The sequence below is a fragment of the Dermacentor variabilis genome, unplaced genomic scaffold (assembly GCF_050947875.1).
Source record: "Dermacentor variabilis isolate Ectoservices unplaced genomic scaffold, ASM5094787v1 scaffold_15, whole genome shotgun sequence".
Lineage (NCBI taxonomy): Eukaryota > Metazoa > Arthropoda > Arachnida > Ixodida > Ixodidae > Dermacentor > Dermacentor variabilis.
Genome location: NW_027460313.1, coordinates 8,229,661 through 8,248,769, shown reverse-complemented (window position 1 = coordinate 8,248,769; position 19,109 = coordinate 8,229,661). Strand labels below are relative to the sequence as shown.

Here is a 19,109-nt window from a genome sequence, read left to right as displayed (position 1 = left end):
ATTCCCGTGAGTGTGTATGTGCCGCTCTTCAATGAACCCGTTTGATGTCATCTTGCGCCACTGGGTATGTGGGGAGTTTGCAGAAGTGGCGCTGTATGGTGCAGCGCGTTCAGAGGGCAGCGCGAAAGAGAAGCCCGGCTGCAGTGCACGCCTCATACATGATGCATTTTGTCTGTTTGCATACTTGAATAGTATGCAGGTTTTTTAATGTAATTTTTGTTGTGCCAGTGTGATTGATTTCAAATGACACTTTGTTTTGCCACGTAGAGCTGAGGCGGCAAAGTGGCAGTCAGTGAAGCAAAGTGTGGCTTCACTAAGTGACACTAAATTTGCTTCTCTGACAGGGGTATAGGCAAAAACTAGTTACGGCTCCACGTGTGTCGGTGTGCGAATGTACAGTTTGTATTGCGCCTTTATCTCAGAAATATGACAGTCGCACAGGCTAATATTTTATCTACCATTGCACATCTATATATATATATATATAATATACTCTATTTCAAACATAACAGGCAATGTTACCAAAGGTGAGAGAGACTTCTTTCACTGCTCACATTACAACCAAAAAATTGTGCATAATATGTGAAAGAAAGCTATAGGTTGTATCATGTAAGCCAATGTGACCATAAGGCTCATACGTTTATGTCGTCAAATATGGCACAAGGCATTGGTGATGTGAACCTATTTGCCACTAAAAGAGCACAGTGACATGTTTCCGTGACCAGCGAGCACAGTGTGCAGCTTGTGCTCGCCAACAAAACATTGTTAGTTGCAAATTGGAAACACCTTAGTGCACAATTTTGATGTGACCTTACGTTCGCCAGTTGTAATATAGGAAATAGTCATTCTGTGAAAAGCTTTGCAGATGAAAATCTGTCGCACCACAAAATGTAGAGCAAGACGTCTATGACCATACTATTTGTGTAGCTTCTGCAGTGTGGCCTGCTAAGTATGAAATGGAATGTAGTTGATTGTATCAGCCGCTTCTTTCCTATAAAGGTGAACACATGTTCCAGTGATGTTTGCCTTATTATTGGTTAGGTGTCCCCTTAAACAGTGAACCGTACTGTGCATTGTGCCTGAAGTGGATGTGCATGTGCTGCGCTGACTCCATAAACCAGCACATTTTATTGCACAGCAATGGGTCATAAGAATAGAGTCTGTGGAAAGGAGTCCTTATGTAATCCAGTTCCTGTGCCTCATATTGTTGTGCTGTGTCCTCCTAGCACATGTGAAGTCAGTAGTCTAACTTTTTATTTCAGCAGTGTGAAGCTTATGTAATGCTAACACAGTGTTGAACACCCAAACAAGACAGGGCTACCTCGGCTGCATGGGCTTTTAAAGGTGTGCAGTATTATTTTCCTTTAGTACGGCACCTCACAGCAGTCGTCAGTTATGTTAAAATGCTGAGAGCAATGACAGAAGGCTTGAGAGGTTAGGCATCAAAGACTAGGCTGCAAGAAAAATTAAAAGGCATTTACATTGTTCTTTCATTCCCCTTGTGTCACTTCTAACCTTTAAATAAATGATTACTGAGCATGGCTCCTGCAGTCATTCAAATTTGTACTCAGCTTATGGTGAGTATTAAAAGAATTGAGTCAGCTATCAGAAAACGGAAGAACAACTCAAGATAAGGAGTAATAATAACAAGGAGTCTATTCCAGTGGTTAATACGGAGGTTGCGCGAACCATACCAACACCCCTGTCGAGGTGTTTCTATGGCTCCAACCATTGTAACTGTCACCTGCAGCAAGTTTATTGCAGTAAGCAGTTCACTCCTAGAAGAATGGATTTTTGCCAACTTTGAGTGGTCCTCATGGGTTATCAGAAAGAGAGGAAGAAAGAAACCTTTGAAATGGGGGGAACAGTTGAAGATGTGATGATATCTACTGCAGATTAGGGCATAATAAAGAAGGCTGTTCTGACTCATTTTAGAAAATCTTGCAGTGTCTTACAACATTTTTGCATGAGGTGGCCTGAAAGCTTTCAATTATTTTCGGATATTAGATTAAATATGTTAGTCAGAAACCATCGTTGTCATAGTCATTGTCATAGTCAACTGATGGCTTCTCTGTAGACCTGCTGATATGTGCTGCTTGGGACACTTACTGGTCAGCTCTGTTGGTTAATGCAAGGAAAGTTGTGGGCACTGTGATGTTGCACTGCCTCTAGGATCAGTGTGTGTTACATACTTCTGTAAAACCCTTGCGAGGACATGTATTGTGCACTGGTGTCAGGATCAGCCTCCCAAGTCACTACGTTTGATTAAGCAGTCTCATGGATTGGCCTAGTTTACTCTGCCAGAAAGTCGTCCATGCAAAGAGGAGGGGGGACTCAAAGAAAGCTTTGCTTTAAATCTGTCGCATGATGCTTTTCCCATCCGTGAATTGTAGTCTCTGGTAATTGCACTGCATGTGCACTACCTAAGTTTTGCATCGTCTGTGCCGGATCAGTAATGTCAGAACTCATTCTTGGCCAGCCCCACCAGCAGAGAGTGGCACTTCCATCCAAGATGGTGTTTCACCCTTGCAAGGCGAGGTGATTGTTGAAGATGTGGAAATGGAAGATGTGAGTTCCTCCTTTCTTTTTCTCCTGCACTGCACAAAGTGTCACACAAATACTTAATCATGATTTTGAACCCGCTGCAAAGTAATGGCACCCCATTTTAGTAGCACACAAAACTAGCTGCAGGTGAGTGTTGTGTGCCTCATGAAAAGTCTGTCATATTGCCGTCGGACTGATTGACATGTGCTTGTGCTCAAGTGTAAGTCGTAACTGTCCCTGGGCTCAAGCTGATTGTCAGTGACTGGTTCACACTGTGGAGTTTCCTACAAAACTTACTAGAGGGAACTCTGGCACTAGTGTCGACATGAGGTGCTTCCACCAGTGTGAGAATTTTGCATAATACATACATGGATTCGTCTAATCTTTGTGCTTCTGGCCTCAAGTGGCTTTGTGACCTCTCAAACTGATCATTTTCATCAAGATTAAACAGTGTTCAAAACATGGCATCTATGATGCGTTTCTGGCTGCAATCGCTTCCAGCACATAAAATGAAAAGAAGTATTACCTTTAAGATTAGTGGCTGTCACTGTGGTGTGAATTTGGACCCCACCTGCTGCACTTTAGTACAACATTTCGTAATGATTGTGTGTTTGTGCAGAGTCTTAGTGCCTTCTGCGAATTGAAAAATTGGGATTTCTAAATCTAGGCCATCAAACGCAGAGAAAGTGTAGTAAATAAAGCTGCAACATCTGAAGCCACAAGCATGAAGATCAGACATGCTATGTACTAACCTGCATTTTGGTGTGGTAGTGGGTCGATAGTGCAGGGGTTCCTGCTAGTAATTTTATTATGAAACTCTGGTTCACACAGCATATTGCTTCTGTCACGTGGCAGTGATGGCATATTTTGGCACTTGTTGGCCTTGACGAGTTTATAGCACCAAGTGAGTGCGCCCATGTTGCATTTCCACAACGTTCCTTGTGTTGGGTGCCAGTCCCCTCCTAAGACCCTATGTCCGTCCTCCTCGTGGACATCACCTTTTATCATTTTCACAATTGAACCAGAAGCAATAAGATAGCTTGAAGCCGTATATGCGTTCGACACCATATGGCCAACCAGCATTGAAACTTTGTGTGTGACCTACAGTGCCATAACATGCAGGGTAGCATGCATAAGGGGACGGTTTTCAGCAGCACATGCTGCACTTTCGCATCGGCAAATTCATCTTGAGGCACACGTGTCGAGCTTCTCACCAGAGTGAGCACTGGTGCATTAGAACATAGGAGCGCTTGCACACCTCGCAATGCGCATAGTCATGGACACAGTCTAGCTGTATGCATCGGGGCTAAAGAAAATGTTGATACAGGCGTGTATCAGTTATTGCTCATTATTGCTCAAAATGTCATGCCCTTTTTGTGGCTTCCCTATCGGATGGTATCGGTTTACTTTGTTGCACATTCAAATTGCTGTCATGCCCTCTGGCCAGCACTGGCTCCTTATATCACTGATTTAGTCAACTCGCTGCCACGAGTTACGCATAGAATGAGTATTACTTTATGTGAGACAATTGTGATGCAGTTAGCTTTGTCCGGGTTTTTAGGTAAGCAATGTAACTATTTTACTTAAGCCAAACTTGAGAGACGCTCATTTCATCCACGAACATGAGGATACCACTATGCGTATGTACCAATGCCATTTGGTCAAACAATAGGCTTTTCAGGTTCATAAGAGACTGCTTAGCTATACGAATAGTCTATAAAAGGTATGTTGTTAGCTTTTATTTGGTTTTGGGCAGGTAAATTTGATATACTTACATGTCCAAGAGGTATTACAAGAGTGATGTAATTGTAGGCAGTACAAACGTAAATAACAAACAGGAGTAACAGCTAGCATACAGTAAATATTACTTCAACCTACAATCTTGGCTAAGAAATTAACAAAAGGTTCATGGTCAGCTGTGGTAGCAATATGTGCAGGAAGGTGATCCTCCACTCTTTAGATGTTTCTGGTAGGACTAGCTGAAAGAAAGTGTTCTGCACGATGCAGTTCCTATTCCACACTTGTGACTATGATCTAGCCTAGATGACACAACAGATAGGTAAAGTTATTTAATTGCATAAAGAGGGATGATGAAATGTGTGCTGAAAAAGGCAGAGATCAAGGATTATACAATGTTATGCTGATGATGATAGGCCAAGTCTAGATCTCATGCAGCTTATGCTGGTAGTTCTGGGGTTGTTCTGGATCATATTTGAAGCCTTATGGTTCCTGTTCCAAGCTGGTGCAGTGTATTCAGGTTTTGAGGGGATTAGATGTACATAAAGCAAATGTTTTAGTGACAAGTGTGCTCGTGTCTCAAATCTTGGTTTGTATTTTTATATGATTGAACTGGTGATTGGTGATGTTGAATGGTAGGGGTGTGAGAATAGTTTTTGTGGCCGAATTGAATACGAATTAAATAGGGCCTGAAGCGAATTGAATCAAATAGTGCCAGAAGCAAATCGAATTGAATATTGAATAGTTTTCATATGCTAGTTCTACCCACTACCTTCTACCCAAACAATTTTCACATGTTATTCATTACATTAGAAAGTTTCTACCATCAAACTGCACATTATAAAGCATGCTTTATTAAAAGCACAAAGCAAGCATTATGAGCAATTAGCTGGACAGTTCGTTTGCAAACTTATGGCTCGTCAGAGAATGTGTAGTCATGCATTATCACTTTAAGTTTATAAAAGCAGCCTTGTTGGCCAATGAACATCTGTGCATACCTTTGTGACCAAATGAAAAATGCATGCAGTCTGCAGTGGTGGCAGAGTGAAAGAAAGGGCCTTTTTTCTTGTTTGAATGATCGTGGCAGATGGTGCCACTATTGTATAAATTATGTTGCAAGAAAGTGTATTCTTTCTTAATCCGATAAAAGGACACACTTGCTGCATCTGTAGTACCATTTAATACTCACTGTCAAAACATGTTATTGCGATTGATTGCGTTTAGCCTGAAAGGTTTGGCTGTCTGAGTGACGTAGTGTGCTGGTCCACTGTCCACTGTGAATGTGCACTTTGAGTTAGATTAAAGTTTTCACATTTTTGGTCTTTAATTTGATGTTTAATTGTGTACAGTCAACAACATAAAGTATTTGAAAACTATTCAAAAGCGATTCGAATTTTCTAATAGTAACTATTCAATTCGAACCACAAATCGGAATAGGACAATATTCGATTCATTATTCAAAAGTTTCTAATATTCTCGCACTCTTACTGAAGGGGATCCTAGTGCCCTTTCTTTTTTGCAAGGAGTCATTGATTGCTATGCTGCATTTGATTAGGGAAGACAGACACGGAGAACTAGAAAAAAAATTGTGCGCTAGGAAAGGACGAGAGGGTGCTGACGAAAGGAGAAACTACAGTGGCACTGTAATTGATAGTTACGTTCATGAGTAGAATTATTCTTAAATAATTATTCCACTCAGCTGAATTGTTTGAATAATTGTAATTGCTTAGGAACAGGGGTCAATTGGAAAGCTTTGGAGGTTCACCCAGATTGCTTAATGTTACATATTTTGAGACTACTTTACTCTACATTACATTTTTTGTTCTCTCAAAATGTTGAAGCCAGGGGCATGTTATTTTGCACCACATTTGCCGCCTTCAAGCATGCCATTGCTGGTAGATGAACCCTGCCACAAAAATTGTGGAGGCCAGCCAACCTTTTCTGGCAATGGCCCTGTGGCCACTTTTTTTTTTTTTTTTTTTCTCCACAGAGGCTATAATGCCTGCCACACTTATTGGGAGCATCATATTTAGTATGAGGGCAAATTTTCCATATTACGGCAGACGGAGTCGGCGTGTTACCTCCAATGGTAACTCGGTAACCATGGCACTCTGCCACTGGGGTCGCAGGTTGGACTCCCGACTGCAGCTGCTTCATTCCGATTGGGGGTGTGGTGTAAAAAAAATGCCTGTGTGTTGATCTTTTGGTACAGTTTGTCCTTCTAAGATTTATGAGCCACTTTTCACGAAATAAACCTTTCATTGGTAGTCAGCACACTTGCTGAGTCTTTCTGGTTTGTACATTGATTTCTCGTTTTGTCCCATTTTAGCGCCTGTTTGCTTCCAAATCATGTACCAATTAGCTCACCTATGGTCACGTTATTGGTTTTGGTACATGCCATAGAACCCCGTGGGTACACTGCTTTGGATTAATTTGGGCACTAGGCCCAATTAACAGTAGTATCAATCAATGTGGTGCTGTGTAGGTACTTATTAAGGCTGCGCTGCAGACCTGTTCGTTTAATATAAGCTGTTATTAAGGATGGGCTACTGACAAGGTGCTCCCTTAGAATGTGCGCGCACGCGTGCGAGAGATAGAGAAGGCAGGGAGGTTAACCAGACGTGCATCTGGCCTTTGACTATGAAATGCACTGTATTAGTGCTGCTCTGACTGTTCACATTGCAGTATTGGTTGTGTCTTGCTTGGGCCAAGCAAAAGCATGCCGTATTTTGCATAGTACCAAACAGTTTTGGATACCACTGACAACCATAAAATCATGTTAGTGACCTTTCTCTCAATAAATATTTAGGTGTAATTACATGATAGAAGAAAAAAAACAGCTGTCCTGGGTCAGGACAGCCTTTGCAGCATGTCCTCAGCTCTATTGCATAATGTGTAGTATGTCAGTCATCTTTAGAATGTTTGACTTTTTCTCTATTTAGTTAACTGCAGTTATATATATTAAAATGGTACCATGGAGTTGAAAACTTTGATGTCTTCACACTGCTATGTATAACCCTCAGTGGTTGATGCATGTTAGCTTTCTTTTTCTACTTGCAGTTGACGGATGCCTTCGATGAAAGCTTGAACGAACAAGGGCCTCTCACAGACTATAAGGTGCGTTCATCGCTTTCGTTTTAGCCAGCCCAGCTATGAATATAAACTGTGTTGTAAACACCTCGGATAGTTTAGGCCAGAGTTGTTAGTCTGGCTGCAACAAACTATCAGGAAGCGAACATGTTGGACAACAGACGTGGTGAGGCACTACAATGTTGTATTTGGAGGAACACTTGCATTGAAACACCATTACATGTGCTGAGTGCTTCAGCGAATATTTCAAATAATTCTTAACAGTGCAGTGAAGCTAAATTAGTTGTTTGTTTGGCGACATATTTATTCTGGTGGACATCATAAATTTTGCACCAGTTGCTGAAAAACTCGTTAAAGGGAGTTTCACCAGATTTAGGCATTTGCAAAATGGACAAGTGTGATGCACTTCACTGAACTTATTGAACAGGATGAAATGGGCTTCCTAGGCTTACTTGCTTTGAATCTTAATCTGATTTTTGCCATCCTGCCCCCTTCAGATTCTTGGTAACAAAGTCTGTGACCTCATTTCTGCTTTTATGGCGACTCTAGCAAGCAATCAAGTGTGGATTTATTTGTGTTCACATGTACTAGGCTTCCTTAAAAATACTTTTAGGCCCATTTATTTGTGCCTTCATGCATGCAATTCGTCATTTCTGTGGATATTGCAAATTTTGACTTATCGTCAGGCAGATATTCTTGTAAAATTATTGGAAGGCACATTTCGAGATTCAGCTTGCCTATCACTATTTTCACTGAACGAAAAAAATGTGTTCATTTCGATTTGAACCGTTGTATGTGATGCTCTTCTGGTCTCTTCCGTGTAGGGCACCTATGTGGTCACCGATACCAACATCTTCCTTAGCAACCTCGGCTTGCTCAAGAGGATATTGTTGCCTGACACAGGTGACTGTGGTGTTGCATTATTTTTTATTAATGTACATTTTTGCATCAAGATGACTGCAAATCTAGAGGCAAAATCCTCCCTCAAGGGCATGACCTTCCATAACCCTGTAATGCCAAGCATATAATTTTTGATAGGTACAGATTGAGGCCTCAAAAATCATAATTTAAGTGCCAGAAACTTAACACAAAGCCCATAGTGGTGTTTTTTATACACTGGAGTGAAGTTTCAGTTGATGATAGTTTAGAAAAATATTTACACATAATTGATTGCTATGCTTATTAAGTTTTACCTCAAATATCATTTCATTGTATTCTGGTACAAATGTTCCATCCATGGCCAGAAATAAAGGTGATCGAACTGTCTTTAAATTATCCTTGATGTGGAAAACTGTTAGGGATTTGTGGGGGTTTTCAGGGATTTAGTTGGCTGATCTAAACCACTGGTGGGCCTTTGTTGTGCATTTTGATGGCATGTATGGAGAAGGATGAATTTAAGAGTTCCATACAGACTTGAAGTATTGCTCCTATGTAATGTGGATACTCACTAGGGGGAGTTGGGGGGGCATACTGGCATGACAGCAGCACAGATTATGAAGCACATTACTGACAATGATACCAGAAAGGCACACACATTATATGCACACGGCATCTTGTGTGTGTGTCGTTATTTCTAGTGTCCTTGTCCTTAATTCGCTAAGTAATATGTACCAATCTCGCATTCTCAGTCAGAATTTTTTAGGCTCGAGGACCATCTACGGTCCCCTACCCCACTTCTCTCCTGCATCATTCCTTTGTTGCTACTAGAATACTAAGAAATAACTTATATTGCATGATTCCTGCCTGATGGACCTATGAGCATGCTGCCTCTTTTCGCACAACATATTCCTGCGAGCAGTGAGCGCTAGAGCTGGCTATAATTAAGAGACCCACTTGTGGTTTGGCTTGGTGGCTGTAGTGCTTACCTATAGAGCACAAGGTGGCAAGTTTGACTCCCGTCTGCAGCAAGTGGGCTTCAGTGGGGTCAGAATCAAAAGAACTTGTATATTTGTGTTCATGTCTGCACTTAGTTAAAGATAGCAAATAGCAGTGACTGTTTCGTTCCTAGTCCTGTACACTTATTTGTGAGAAGCTAAAGGTGCAGTGCTGTTGTATGCTATGCAGTTGAACCTCGTTACAACGAAATCACACCTGACACAAAAATAGCTTCGTTATATAGCTTTGTTATATCCAATGCATGTTATAAGCAGATATATTCGGTGCACACAGGGTTCTCCACAGGAAATTTCGAGGGGTGGACATCAAACATGGGAGAAGGGAGGTATACATGCAAATAAACTTTTGTTTACTTTTTTTTTTCGATGCAACCATTATTTTGAATGGTACATCCAACAATTTTGCATTTACTATTTGCATTAGCAAAAGAAATGTAATCCAGTGACCCGGCCAGATGTTGCCAGGATAAAGAAATGCACAGCTCGCCACTGTAAGGATGCATGCAATGCGCATGCAAGCAATTAAAATCTTTCAGCCATTAGGAGTGCTTCCTGTGCACACGTGGCAGCAGTAATGAATCAGAACACCAGTTTTCCACTATATTTTGCTTGTTTCTTTTTTTTTTAGTATTGTACAATGAAATGCAGCATTGCAGGTAAACCGAAGCTCCTCTCTCTCCTCTTTACGATGGTGACAAGATGGTAGCGTTGCATCAACGGGAAGCCACATGGTTTGCAGTTTGCACCTCCCGAAGCTTTTCTACCCGATTTCTGTCGTCAGCACACTGGAAATGAATGACTTTCTCAGCTTCGTTTTCAGATTTCTTTGTAATCTTTCTCCGCATAATAAAAAGATGCCTTGGAATAGGGGGAAAAGAAAAGAGTCAAACACTTTGACCAAATCAACCATTATAATTATGTAGTCCCCTCTTTAAAGAGGCGGGCTGTCAATCAGCGTGGTGAGTGGCAGTTCTCCCGCCGCCCATCATGGTAAGAACCCTAGTTACACTGACATTTGCAAGATCCATTTTAGGTTTACATGGATATATATTGGATAATTCTTTGTATTCAGGTTCGACTCTGATACCATGTGCTTCAAATAGGAACAACCAAAATGTCTAAAGGCAATGTAATAGGGACGTCTCTGTCTCATTATCTTACAATGTATTTGTAATGATAGTAGGATAAGGTAAAGTGTGATAATCACTGATAATTTACTTGCTTAAGGTAACGTACATAACCTTTTTAATTAATATAAGATCACCGGCATGCCCACTGAGTAGGAATCCTCAGACTTAACACCAGTTTTGAGATATCCCTCCCCAATCTTTTGGAGAACTGCACTGGCATTGTAAGATATTTACCTCCGAAATCCTTGGTTGTGCAATGCGGGACAAAGCCTAAGCAGACCATCGAGGCATTTTGTGACAAGAGTTTGGCGACTAACATCTAGAAGCCGGTGCTAGTTTCAAGATCCCTGCCTACTGCTAATTCCTCTGACACTTGACTGGCTTCAATTCAGCAAGATTCTTGATTCATGTTACCTGCCCAATAGAAACCAACTCAAAGAGGAGATGCAGACACCTTAAATATGAATCAAGAATCTCGCAACCAACTAGCCTGCTTAACAGCGCTACTTCCAATTTTGCAATTGCAACATATGCCTTAAAGTAATCTAATTGGTCTGCTTCATTAGTCACATGAGTGATTGTCACACATTTATTGACATTCGTTGTGGCTAGCAATACAGTACACAAAAATGTATGTTATCTCCACTCCACTGTGTTTAAAAACCCTTTGAAGGGATCGACAACCGCCCAGAATGTGTCTTTAGATTATTGTGCCAATGGAAAGATTGTGACTTGCAATGATAGGAGCAAGCATCATTTTACCCCTTAAAAATGGAATTATATTTTTAAATCGATGGCGAAACTCGTGAAAAAATTATGCTGGGTGATGCTATGTGCTGAAACGTGGTTGAAAACAGTGTCCAATTCTGAGTAAATGCATAGGTCTCTGTTCATTTCACATGTGATACCTATCAATCTACAGAAACTTTTGTTTCTTTATATTGCAAATTATGTCTATTTACCTGCGTATTCGGAGTGTGAAGATAGTTTTACCAAAAAGTGGTGTTGACTGCACACTAGCAAGTGGAGCCATTCATTGATGGAGCATCACTGCGGTTGGCTCAGAGTAGCAGAAACAGATCTCAAAGGCTATGCTATTGCATCAAAAGTGACTGCAGACCAGGAAACACATGATCACTGCCATGTCTTAGACCACTTTTCCTTTGCCGGCAGGAAGTTTTGCAAAAACATAAAGGTGTCCGTGACATCCATACATTAATATAATGTTGTTCTGGCTGTTTTTATGGCTCAATTGCAGCATTTGATAAAACAGCTGCTCTGTCGCCTAACCTGCACATTTCTGTCACATGCTGTCACCACTGATATCATCTGTCATTGTTGCCAGCCTCCATACACAGTAAGTAGAAGAGGTTTTGCAGATCGAAAAATTTAATTTAAAATATTTTCAGAGATTTCCCAAATGAACTGCTGTGGGTATAGATACTTCAAATAGTGGACTTTCCATTGGGCCAAGGAAAAGGGAGTGCTTGAAAATTAGTTGTCGGTCCCTTGAAGGGGTGTGGACAAGTCTTACTCAGTTTTGCAATTAGTGCCATGGATGAGTCTGTCGTGTCCACGTGCTTGGGTCCTCTTTCTGAGTGCCAGTAATCGGCAAGCTGGTGCAGTCCATTATGACATTCTGACAAGTTCTCTATTTGGCCGCTAGGGAGCGAATAGTCTCCGTTCGACTATGACTGTATTCCAATACTCGCCGTAGACGACTAAGTACACGGCTAAATGGACAGCAGCCATCTTAGTTCTCGTTCCACTTCTCACAAAGACATCAAAGTAGACAGCTTCGCGAAGACAGCATTGAAGTCAAAAATGATGCAGACTACTTTCCTGTCCAAACAAGATGGCGGCTGAGCAGGACACTTGGAAAGCCGACAGGAAGCTTGTCTGTGCACAAGAAAACGTAGACAAGCTATCCCATGTCCTTAATGTAAGCTACCTCGTGTTTTTCATAGGTTCGCAAGTGCAAAGACTTAAAATACAGAAATAATGAGTTTTTCTCGACCTTTTCTTGTTGCTGCAAGGTGGCGTCATGTCGCAGAAGCATCTTCCATACGTCTTCCGGACGGCTTGAAATGCGTTCTATTACGTTGCCTCGAACCTGTCTCTGTTGTCGATAGACAACTGCTCACTGCCCTCCTTAGGTGTCTATGTAGACGGTCTCTGAAGCTGGTCAGAATTGGAACACACCCTATGTTCAATCAGTAGAAAATGGTGCTGCCATTCACGTGTTGCTGTGCCCATCGCGTAAGCGTGGATTTCATTTGATTGAGTCATCAAGCTCTGAAGATGATTTCCTCCTGCATGAAAGCATTGACAGTGATGGAAGTTTTTCTCTGAGCTATACACACATCCAGTGACTGATGTTGCTGACTATGACGATAATTTGTCACGGCGCAGTAGTGAATGAAATTAGATGGGCGGAACCTTTTAGCCAGTGCCTCCTCATTTTAAATGTGTACATTTTCAAACACAAGTTGTGGATTTACTACCCCCATGTCATATATATTTCGAATATGCAAAAAAATTGCTATCCAGATGTGCAATAAAAAGAAATATAATTTTCTGAAAGCATTTTCAGATTTTTTGCATTCACTTAAAGGGTTAAAAATGTTGGCTTTTTCTGTTTTGAGCACATGGTATACAAATACTCTCACTGCTCTACCATCCCATGTGCCTTTATTGAAATACTTCTTTCGATATTAAATCAGCTAAATGTGCAAGAAATTTGCTAGGGATTTGGAGAAGTTTTGTTGGGGGGGATGTGGGGCTGAAAATTTACTGTTAAAGCATTGCATGGATATATTAATATATTTATAGCTTCATGCATCTTCTTGCTTTAAGTACATATTCTAAATTTCAATAATACAGAGCAAATAAAAAGTTATGGCTGTCATACGGACCAATCAGGCATGTCACCTTAGGAAAACCATAATTTCAGAAATGATGAAGGCATACTGTTTTTTTAGATACCTTCTAGAAGAGTTATAGGGCAGGATAGTCAGTCACGTGTTTTTCATTGCATTTCTGTAATAGTGTCGTCACTTCTAGGCTGAGGTCAATTTTTTTTTGTTCTCATTATATTCCAGATACGTAATGATTTTTGGTGTTCATAAGAATTTACAAATATAAAAAGTACCTAATCTTGTTCCTGACAAAATTTCAGCCCAGAAACTACTTTGAAAGCAGGTTTTAGCAAAGCAGTTTGGAAGCGAGTTTCCTGAAAGGTTTGGTTCGGCCAAAAAGTGCAAACTGAGAAAAATGAGCTCAAAGGCTTCGGAACATGCTATTTTATTTTAAGACCAAAAACAATCAATATGCTCTGCTCCACAGATTTGATCCTCCTCTTCAATTCGTACCTGCTCTCCGGCAATCGCTTAAAGTCGTCTTTGCTTTTTTTTTTTCAGCTTTAGAGCAGTCCAGCACCCTTGTCTGCGCTCGTAGACAAGGGTGCTGCAGCCAGAATTATGCCTTTCTTTTTGGTCTGCTGTAGTCTCGATAAAAGGTCTCCTGTGATTAAAACGCGTGAAAAACAAGCTTTCTAATGCGGGAATTCACTCCGTGTTTGGTTTTTTGCCCACTCTGTTACCGTGTCTTGAATACGGCGTTCATGGATGCTCTCGATGGAGAGCGCACACCACCGTCACGAGAAGAGAATTCATTTTCTTCTTTTCTACAACGCAGATTGCAACCAAACTTGGTATTGAGCTTCTTTATGAATGCCTAGGAATCCAAAATAAACAAAACGAGAAAATGTGTTTTCCTGGGGAAAATCTAGATTTTTAGCCCCGCATCCTCCCTTAAACACAGGCCTTTTGGATATCTCCCCATCCTGTGTAGGGTACTGGTTTGAACGATTTGGAAACTGCGATCTATATTGGCGGGTTTGTGTGCACAAATAGGGGACAAAAATGCATAAGGTGACCGACACATCCTGTACGTCCCCACTAGGCAGTTCTCCAAGCCATTCCCAAGGCATTGGGCTCATCCCAGAGGTGGCGATGTAATTGTAATGAAAGCATTGTAATGAACTCTTCAAGGTACACTGTAACAAAGTATGTTAAGTTAGGCTGCATCGGTGAATCAAACTTAGGGAATGGTAGTAGAAACACCACTCTTGCTGTGGGCAGAGGCAAGCTTGCACAGATGCAACAACAAAAGATGTGCTTGAAGTTTCCTTGAGCTTGAGCTGCTCATGCTGTCACGAGATTTGGGTGGTGTTTGCTCGAGGCTAGTTTATTGATAGACACAGATTACATCGCACTCTGAAGCAACCAAAAAACTCGGCCTTGTAAGCTTTGAAACTTCAGTCAGTCATAATCTGAAAAACTGATTTTTTAAAAGAAAAATGCCATTTTTGACCGACATGTTCCCTCTAAACCTAAAGGAAACTCAAAAGAAGATGCACATGTCAGAAATATCAAAATCCAATGTGTATGGAATGAACAAAGGTAGAAAAGATTCATCCAGAGCCCATTGGAGGGTATGCAGTACTGAAAACAATAAGGCTGTTTAAAAGTGGTCCTTAAAAATGATAAACTTGTGCCTATTACCTAAAAAGAACCCTGAAATGGGATTAATCCCATTTCTCGTATATGTGGGGACCATCTGGGCAAATGCATCCAGATGTATGCAAAACACATGCACAAAGGGCTATTTAATGCATGCCCCTGTCTTCAGGCGAGTTGTATTCCCAGTGTGCTGTTTATAGCCATGCTTCTTTTTACGACTAAAGTTTTTTTTTTTTCATTGTGCATTTTGCAATGAAAATTTTTGTGAGTGACGATATTATTTCCTATCAAATTGACTGTGCCTCTTTCTTTACCTATCAATGCAGGCAATGAAGACATGGTATTGTGTGTCTCGTGGATGGCAATTCAAGAGCTGGACAGCATTAAGACCAAAAAGAAAGGCCCAGTATGTAATTTTATGGAAGAAATTGTAGGCAAGTAAACGCAAAGTGCAACAGGGCTTGTAATCAAAGCAAGTTTTTTTGCAAGCGTTGCATAGAATGTAGGCACACTTGCCACAGTGGTGCAGTGGCTGTGGTGTTCCGTTCTGTTGGTGAGCACGAGGTCACGGGTTCGAGTCCTGGTGACTGCGTTTCTGTAGGGACGAAATGCAAAAAATGCTTGTGGGCACGTTAGAGGGCCACTAAAGAGAAGCACCAAGTCAATTTAGACTGTTCATTGTCAAAAGTAGTGCAGTTTGAACACGGATGGACAGAAGAAACACGAGCACTTTTTCATCTGTCTGTCTGTGTGTTCCAATTGCGCTGCTTTTCACAGTGAACGTAAACCAACTTGCCACACTTTCAGCCTTGTTGCAGTTTAGACTGATAAGGTATTCTCTTGAAACTTTATTGTCATTAATTTTGCAGTAACAGCTTAATTATCAGAAGAGAACATGAAGGTCAATGTTAGATTTTTTCAAAATCTTGCACTGAAACTTCAGCATTGGTACCTCAGGGTGGCGTCATTGATTTCAAAGCATTTTTTTTTTTTTTGCATTTGAGCCATTGTTGCGTAGTAAATGTTCTTGAAATTTGCTATTTTCAGTGTTTGGCTGTTTGAGAATACAGTGTAGTTAATGATACTTACCGATAAAAATCATCAAAATCATGTCACGCCGTGACATAAAAATCAATTATGTCACGGCTAGCTGGAGCGGGAAGTTCCAAGGCGACATGCCACTCATTTTTCGTTTTTGCGTATTTTTCGCGCTTACCAAGCCTTAGTAAGAGTGTTCTTTCGGGAATTGTAGCAGGATATGTTTCTCTTTAGTGTCGCTTTAAAAAATCACAAGTGGTGAAAAATTTATTCAAAGCCCTCCACTACAGCATTGCTCATAGCCCCACTGCTGCTTTGGGACGTCCAACCCCTTGAAGGAATCGGAATGCAGTGACAGGCAGTGAAAACGTTGCGAACATGGGGTACATTTTAGATCCTTAGCTGATACACCTGCTTTGCCTTCATCACCGGATAGCCACCATTTTAAGTTCTGTTCCAGTCCTCACACAAACCACAGGAGAGAAGCAGAATCAACCACTCTGCATCAAAAGTCTGTGATGATGCATGCCACTTTGCTGTCTATAAGGCAGACTACACAAATGAGTGATACTACAAGGAAGAGCTGTGGGAAGGCGTTGAGCACTTTCGAACTAGACTTTGTATTCGTGTTAAAGGCCCACTGATGTGGCTGAGGCATCAAACTTTATAAGCAATGTTTAGGTGGGAGGGGCTAGTTTTTGGGAAATGCAGGCTTTTTAGAATGATGTACGTGAGGCATCAAATCGCCAAAGTTTATAATTACTCGTCAGTATGGCACCGATTCAGCAGCACCATAGCCTAAAATGAAATGCAAGTTAAGCGATTCCTTATTTCTATATGTTTTGGGTGAAAATTACTTGGAATAACTTTTTTGTATACCTTTACTTGGGTGTTAAAATTCAGTTCCAGGGGGTGAAAAATGTGAAATGCCTGTTTGTGATTCGTTTGGCAGTAAAGAAGCAGCCTTAGACATCAAGCTCGACAGCTTTTTTTGCTCTGACAAATTGAAACACTCCTTTAAGTGGTTACGAGGCACTATAAATTACCTTCTTATTTTCTTAAACAATTTTAACGAAATTTGCACTGTTAATGTATTTTTACCAGCTGATTTCAGAAATGCAATTATTTTTTTCCTATGATAAATATTTTTATGACATCCAAAAGAGGATGTCCTTTGCTTAGTGCCTAATTAGCTAATTAGCAGCAACTTGCATGGCAATATGCAGCACATGGAATCAATGCTGAATGTTCCTAGCATGTTGTAAGCTATAAATTGTTGTTTTAGGCCATTTTTGAGCAAAGTTGTATGTTGTCAAACTTAGCCATAAAAGATGCCTGCCTTGATAATAGAAAAATATCAAGTTGGGCAATTTCTGAACATAGTGATACTTCAGTGAGAACACATTGCAAAATGTACAGCTACATTGAACGATACCCGTATTCATACCTGATAGGCCAAACTCTGTGCGGCGTTGCTTTCCTTGTTGTTATAGCCTAAATTTGATGGGGGGTGAAATGCAAAAGCACTCCTGTGCACTTAGATTTAGGTACATGTTAAAAAAAACTCCAGGAGGTCAAAATTTTGGAGCCCTCTACTACAGTCTATCTCATAGGCCCAGTGTTACTTTCAGACATTAAACTCCATAGATGAACCAGCCAAGTCACCTTGTTGGTAATATCTGGTGCCAGCTATTCCACTATCGTTTTTTATAGCTGCTTACTTAGACAGCGTAGAGTTTTATGATAACAATACTAGCCTCCTAAGACCCCTTGCCTTTACTACTTTTCAAAATTAAGTCAGAAGCGATTACTCAAAATAGTCGTCCTGGATATGAAGTCTGGTGCATGTGGGACTGTACAGAAGTGGTTTACTCATATTTTTGTCATCTGCTTTCGGGAAACTTGTCACTGATTTGATTTAGACCTCTGTGTTGTCACAGACAATAGAAAGCAAGCTTGAAGTGTGCTTCGAATTCTTTGGCTTGGTTTGAAAATCTGGGATACAGCAGCAACATGGCAATGTACTACACGTAGTTCCATCTTTATCTCTGTGTTAAGGCAATGAAATGCAGTTTTTACCATAGCAAACATGAGGAGATGGTAACTTCTTCCAGGTACACGCAGAGGCAGCTTTTGGCATCAGACCATGATATTCAAATAAAATAAAGATGCGTTTCACATTCGTAACATATCAGTAGGCAATGAAAACCAGCTTGAAAAGTGATCATGACCCATAGCTGTGTTTGAATATCGGGAGACTAGAGAGAATTGTGGTGCTAGTACCAGCATGTGCTGTCAGTATGGCTGTTTGTCTGGCATGAGAATGGTGGCACGGTGCATGGATAACAGCACATGCAAAGCTGTTAAATGTGCGACACTGCTGCATGGCTTGGACAACTGTTTGGTGGCATGGTTGCACTCCTAACCACAGCCAAGTGAAGTGAACAGTGGTGGTTCATAATGCAGACCGTTTTGCCCACACTGTAGTCGGGGGCCATAACCGTAAATTGCTTTATGAAGTGTGCAACTAGAATGGGTGTGTTTTCTTGAATTTTGATTGCATGCTCGGTTGCTTTTTGTTTGTCGGCACACTGCTTTGTCCAGCTGTTAACCTGTGTGACACATTTTCTTGAGCTGCTGTCTTGCTGCTGCAGTTGTCCAGCAGCGCTGCATCTGCAATCATGTTCATCTACCAGGCCCTCTCGACCAAGAACCCCAGGCTCCGTGGACAGACAGTTGTGGAGGTAGGCGGACCTGTGTTTCTGGATCAGCATGAGGTTCAAATGGGCACTGCAAGCCGGCTTGGCTTTGTAAATGCTCTCTACTGTCGTGATGTAGTGGGCAAGTTCTTCATACAGGATTGTGTGGTAATTCGATTGGTCTTAAAATGCAGTAATTGGGAAGTGATGTGCCAAGGAGTCGCTTGGTGGTGCACCTGTTGGGTTTCATTGACGCTGCTTGAGCGGGTACGTGATGACAGAGTTTGATAATTAAGTTAGACTTGCTTTTCATGTCACACCCCTTCCATTTTGCCTCGCAACCCTTTACGTCACGGTTGTCTGCGAAAAATTATTTGATGTCGTACCTGTGGCCAGGCACACTCGACTGCAGGCATATTGCTGATGGTGCATAGTAGTCCTTTCAGGTGTCGT

The 19,109-nt window shown here is 41.2% G+C and overlaps 1 protein-coding gene across 2 annotated transcripts in view; it reads left to right on the top strand.

The window, feature by feature from the left end:
* Positions 1–19,109, top strand: part of Swt1 (Swt1 RNA endoribonuclease) — a 130,521-nt gene that overhangs the window by 4,957 nt on the left and 106,455 nt on the right. For both annotated transcript variants that reach the window (XM_075678032.1, XM_075678033.1), the window contains exons 2-6: positions 2,480–2,568; positions 7,342–7,398; positions 8,196–8,274; positions 15,246–15,325; positions 18,612–18,701. In XM_075678032.1, the coding sequence (XP_075534147.1) occupies positions 2,480–2,568; positions 7,342–7,398; positions 8,196–8,274; positions 15,246–15,325; positions 18,612–18,701 (395 nt within the window). The remainder of the gene's footprint in view (positions 1–2,479; positions 2,569–7,341; positions 7,399–8,195; positions 8,275–15,245; positions 15,326–18,611; positions 18,702–19,109) is intronic.